The 5641-nt window shown below is 45.3% G+C and overlaps 1 protein-coding gene across 2 annotated transcripts in view; it reads right to left on the bottom strand.

The window, feature by feature from the left end:
- Positions 1-5399, bottom strand: part of LOC136678106 (activating signal cointegrator 1 complex subunit 2-like) — a 23053-nt gene extending 17654 nt beyond the window's left edge. The window contains exons 1-5 of one of the 2 annotated variants that reach the window (XM_066655955.1): positions 5278-5399; positions 4088-4170; positions 2813-2971; positions 2074-2244; positions 605-734 (exon numbers count right to left, since the gene is read on the bottom strand). In XM_066655955.1, the coding sequence (XP_066512052.1) occupies positions 605-734; positions 2074-2244; positions 2813-2971; positions 4088-4168 (541 nt within the window). In that variant the 5' untranslated portion in view covers positions 4169-4170; positions 5278-5399. Of the gene's footprint in view, positions 1-604; positions 735-2073; positions 2245-2812; positions 2972-4087; positions 4174-5277 lie in introns of both variants that reach the window. The other variant, XM_066655954.1, reaches the window with a different exon arrangement.
- Positions 5400-5641: the final 242 nt, after the last annotated feature.

The following is a 5641-nucleotide window of genomic DNA, read 5'->3' as shown; positions in this document are numbered from 1 at the left end:
AAAAATAAAGTCAGAAAACACGGGATAAAACGAGCCGCTCTGATTCTGCTCCGCTTCTGACGTCAAGTGCAGAGACTTTAGAATGGCCCCGCCCCCTCGTCTGAGTCTGTCCAATCACAGCGCTGGACCCGTGTTTATGTGAGAGTGCAAAACAAGGTTAAACTCAGCAAAACAGACACAACGAGCGCGGAGAAATAAGAGCACTGAGTAAAAACGGAGAAGAAAGAGAACAGAGTGAAAACGGCTAAAACCCAGAGCTTCTGCTCCTCGCTCCTCACTGCTGTGCGCTCGGGGTCGGGGTGAACAGCGAGCGGCTCATTATCATTTAAAGGAACAGGTGATGAAAGCGGGAGTTCTGAACAGGGCTGTTTACACAGGGGGACAACACTGCTGTGGGGCTCGTGGGGTTTGGACCAAAGCAGGTCACAGACGTTTCATTAAGAAACAAAACTGGGGATGAGTTACTGACTCTGTGCACAGAGCGGTGTTCTACAGTTTGTCATTAGTCTGAAGGAGATTCTCTCCACTGCTCTCTAAGCTTGTAGCCACTGTAACCCTGGAAGAACACCCGAAGGTGATTAATTTAATTTGTAGTCGGGAATACCGATCATTTTGTGCAGCAACTGTGAATTCCCTCGGCCGAACAGCACACACAGGTCCAGGATTTTGGGAATGTCGAAAAGGAAGTTGTCGTAGATGATTTCTCCAAACACAGCGGGAGTGATGAAGTTCTCCTGCAGAGAAAACACAAAGGGGGACACTGAGGGAGTCCGTATTCATCACTGCTGCTCTCTGCCGTGTGTGACGACAGAGGGAGGCAGTTTTTCTTACCCCTGCTCCCTACTCTCACCACTGCGGTCTCTGCTGTTCCATACGTCCTGTGCTCACGTGCTTTTGTGTACATCATGTGGTGTTCTTTGTTAACTCATAAAACACAGGTAATTAACAAGTTAGCGTCTATGCGTTAGCTGTTAGCCGTTAGCCGGAGCCTTGTTCCGTGTGAAACATGCTTAAGACCAGTGCTTTATGGCGTACTCGCCGCAGAAGAGCATTGACTGCCCAGCTCTGTCACATCAGCCAGACTGATGCAGGCACTGTGGTCCGAAAACCCCAGCTTCTGCTCTCTAAAGCTTCTCTTCTGTTCCTACGTTTTATTTTTTTTTCTCCACAGTGTGGTGGTGAATACAGGAGAGAGGCTCATAACCACTGTTTCTCCTGTTTTATATGATGCATCCTACACCACCCAACATTTACTGGGAAGTGGAATAAAGGAGAATATATTTTTGCTGTCTCTGGTGAACCTTGAAACTGAGCACATGAACAGAGACGGTTAATCACTACATAATAACTGCTGCTAACCCTGTATCTCTAAAGCCCAATTTATACTTCAGTGTCGAACCTACAGCGCTGCCTGACGTGCACCTCTCTACGCATCGCGTCTGTGCAGACCGCAGCCTGTGATTGGTCAGTAGTGGGAGGGACATTGTTGAAGTTGAACAGAAGTAGTACAGGAACATGAGCTCCTCTCCTCCTCCACAAACAGAGACACACACAGCAGCACATTCACACACAGAGACACACACACAGAGAGAGACACACACACACAGAGAGACAGAGAGCAGCACATTCACAGACAGAGACACACACAGAGACACACACACACACAGAGAGACACAGACAGCAGCACATTCACAAACAGAGACCTCCTCAGACACGGGGTGGAAGTCAGGGACCAATCAAAATGTTGGACAAAAAAAAATACAGTCTTTGAAAGGAGAAAAATGTGCTGGTTTTGTGTTTGTCTCTTTCCTGGCGCCTCGTGTAAACTCTGCTCCGTCCCAAACAGCGCCCTCCTCCCTACAGAGTGCACTTTACAGATTTATAAAAGTTACTCTACTACTCCACTGCACTGTGTACTGCAGAGTTTATAGGAAGATGTTTGAGATTCAGATACACAACTGCAGGGTGATGCAGACACTAACGCAGACCTATAAAATGACTTGAAGTTTAACTAATCCCTAAGTTCTACATCAGAGAAAAGAGAATAAATAGCAGCAGAAATAAGGTTTGAACCTTTGACTCCTTGTGAGTGGCCATCCTGAGGAAGACCATGAAGACGGAGCGATGAAGAGAGCGCTGCATCTCGGCCACCGCCGGACACGAGGAGAAACAGGAGTCTGTGCCACGAGGACAGTTCCTCAGATACGAGTCCAGACACTTCTGTAAAGACTCATCAAACACCACCTGATCCACAAGGAGAGAGAGAAACGGCGTTCAGAGGGTCGCTGAGAGCTGAGATACATTCCAACACCCAGATTAAGCCTAATCCTGGACTACACACAAAACAATATGGGCTTAATCCATGCCTGAGGAACCTACATCACACGTCCAGAAGTTTACAGACACCTGTTTTTCCAGCATTTCTTCTGAAATTAATGAAGAGATGGTTCTTCTTTTACTGCTGCAGCAGGTTCCACTCTTTTGAGAAGGCTTTACACTAGGTCTAGCTACACTGCTGTGAGGATTTGATGGCATTTAGCCACAGAATCATCAGTGATGTCAGGTGCTGGTGTTGCATGGTCAGTTCTGGAGCACAAACCCCACTCCAACTCATCCCAAAGGTACGGGATGAAGCTCCATCACTCCAGAGATTTACACACATTAATTTTGACAACACTGGTAGGAATTCCATCAAATCCTAAGAGCAATGTTCTAACACCTAGTGCAAATCCCTCCCAGAGGAGCAGGGACAGCTACTGCAGTGAAGAAACACACAGACGTTTGGACTATGGATATGCTACATATTTCTAACCTGGCACCAGAACGTGTCGTGAGGGAGGGACAGCAGCCATTCCAGGTCGTCTGAGATGAACTGAGCCTGCTCCAGAAACTCCTCCACCTGTGCGGGTGAGCCGTCCTCGGGCGGGGGCTGATAGAGCAGGAAACCCCTGTCCTCCTTTCGCGCGGGGTGCTGACCCAGGACACAACACACAACAACACAGACGCTTAAAGGAACAGTCGCACATCTTCTTCAACGGTTCTTATTCTTTTTTACTCAAACAAGGCCCAAATCACACAAGTGGAGTTTGAGGAGGAGCGGTGAGCTCACTGCGCCCCCTACTGACCAAACTGTACAGAGTAAACCTGAAAGTGGGGCTGGGAGTGGAGGAAATAAACAGTGGAGTAAATGGAGCGTTCTGATTGGTTGAAGACAGTAGAATGTGTGAGGCACACACTGTGTTTAGGGCAGAGTTTGTGGGCGGAGACAGTGTGGTGTTTGTTTATATCAGTGCACATGGAGAAATAACTCTTTTGGACTGATTATACTGCTATGGTCCCGACTCTACTGGACTCTACTCTCTGATTGGTTCCTGGTTGGTTTTCCACTCCTACAGCCCCTCCCCAGAAATGTATCAGTGTCGTCTCTAACCCCGTCTCTAAGGGGAACAGTGGTCTTTGGAAACCACAACAACGGCGGCAGTAACATTAAGCGGTGTTTACTCATGGTGTATCGGCGTGTTGTTGTTGTTTGGGAGTGAACACAGCTCCGTCATCAGTTCAGACAGATCAGTAGAGTTTGTTCCTTCCTTGTTGCAGCGTCCAGCTCTCGCTGGATTCTTTCATCGGCCACCGATCCAAGGAGCGTTTGAACCTCTTCAAAAGACCACGGCGTCATTTTACGAGCTGCTGTCGTGAGTCGGATAAAAACAAACGTGATCTCTGCTGCAGCTGGAGATTTTACAGATGGAGAGTTGGTGCTGGTCGTCTGCGTTGCGTGGCGTAGAGTGATGACTCTCTCTGGACAATCAGCGCTCTGCAAGGTTTACACGCCACGGTTTAGTCCCTACTCGACTCGCTCTGAACCACGAGAGAACAGCCACTAAACAAGAACCCGCTTCCAGAACCAGGACCTGATTCGCCTGGTGGAGGAGGGGGAATGGCGGGTCGAGTCCAGTAGAGTAGGGACCATAGTGGAAAAGTGCCATGTTCTTATGTTATGACTGTTATTGATGATGTTGTTAAACTGTTCCACTCATATTTACATAAAATTTAAAATACAGTTTTACACAGATTCAACGATTGTTACCAGAGCTGGGAGGGTGCGTTCCTTTCCCTGTGGACCCTCTGTTACTTGCTGTTCATCTAAAGGAACTCGCGCACATGCCATTCCTTCTGAAACACAAGAAAACAGACAGGCATTTTATAAAAGCACACCATGGTAAACCAATGCGCAGTCCTCCCGGAGTCCTACGACACACTGGAACTAAAGAGTAGGGGGCGCTGCTGGATCCCCCTGCGGCACGAGCTCCATTACATGTTATTCATTAACACTGAAAGGTTTCTGTGGATCAATCTGTATTGGCTGCATTTTTAAAAACCACTGGTCATTATGGGAGGAGTCCGTGGGCAGGTCCTAAATTGAGTGCGGTTCACTGATTGGCTCCTCTGAACATCATGTGAGGACTGATTAGATGGTTCCTAAACTGGGAGGGTTACTGATGACTGATCGGACAAAGCTGAGACCTCCAAGAAAGAGTCAACTACTAGGTTAAGAATCTCTGCACTAAACGAATGAGGTCACTTTGTCTAACTTAGAGACCGTAAGTTCTAATTAATAATGTAAACTACATAAGTTTAAAGTAAATATTTGTGTCCTTAAATGTCCCGACGGATTCTAGATAATCATTATTTATTTACTGTGCACTATTGCATATGTTTTGCTACTTATACTTTTTAAAACCTCTTTCCTTTCAGTTTGGTTTGAGTGTGTAAAAGCATACTTTCTTAAACTCAATGTTTAAAGTTATAAAAAAAGTTTATGGTCATAAATGTAGAAAGAACTACATTAAGAAATGCACTGCAAGGCACTTTATATAAAATATAAATACTCACATTGAAAAAATTAATATGTATTTTAATTTCCATCAAATGCTATAGGAATAGCATGTTGCATTAGCCTAGCTTACATTCAAGGAGTCAGTTTCTAGATTTAAAATAACTATAAAGTAAAATAAACAACACCGAAAATAGCATAAAACAACTTTTAAAAGACTGGATTCACAGACCCTGTGAGATGTGCTCTAGAAGTTCTGCTAAGCTAAAAGCTTATCTAAACCTGGTTAGCTTAGCCTAGCTTACTCTACAATATAATGTCTGTGGGGTCTGTTAGCACAGATGCTAAAGTAAAGTAAACTACTAAAAGTCTTAATAATAAAGTGTCAGTCCTAAATACCATCATTTATAGAATATGTATACAACTATAAATGTATACCGTACCGTAAAAGTGCTGTAAGAGTTCAGATATATGTTTATATTAAGTTTATTTTCCTAAATCCATTAACCGAGTCAGTGCCCAACACAGCGCACCGCAGGAACGAGTCGTTCACCAAGGATTCGACTCTCCCTCGACACCTTTACATGAACATCAGGAGTCGACTCACTTTAAAGGGCTCGTAAACTTTCATATTTAGAACTCAATATCCACTCCCTCAGCTCCACTGACCACACGCAGAACCACTCTGTAGTTCTACAGTTAAATATTTTAGTCCATTTATTACTCTGCATACTTTATTACCCCCCTTTTCCCCCTGCTCAGGACCCCCACAGAGCAGGTGTGATGTGGTGGTGGATCATTCTCAGC

The sequence above is a fragment of the Hoplias malabaricus genome, chromosome Y (genome assembly GCF_029633855.1).
Source record: "Hoplias malabaricus isolate fHopMal1 chromosome Y, fHopMal1.hap1, whole genome shotgun sequence".
Classification (NCBI taxonomy): Eukaryota; Metazoa; Chordata; class Actinopteri; order Characiformes; family Erythrinidae; genus Hoplias; species Hoplias malabaricus.
The sequence above is the reverse complement of the archived record's forward strand: the minus strand, read 5'-3'. Positions and strand labels throughout refer to the sequence as shown.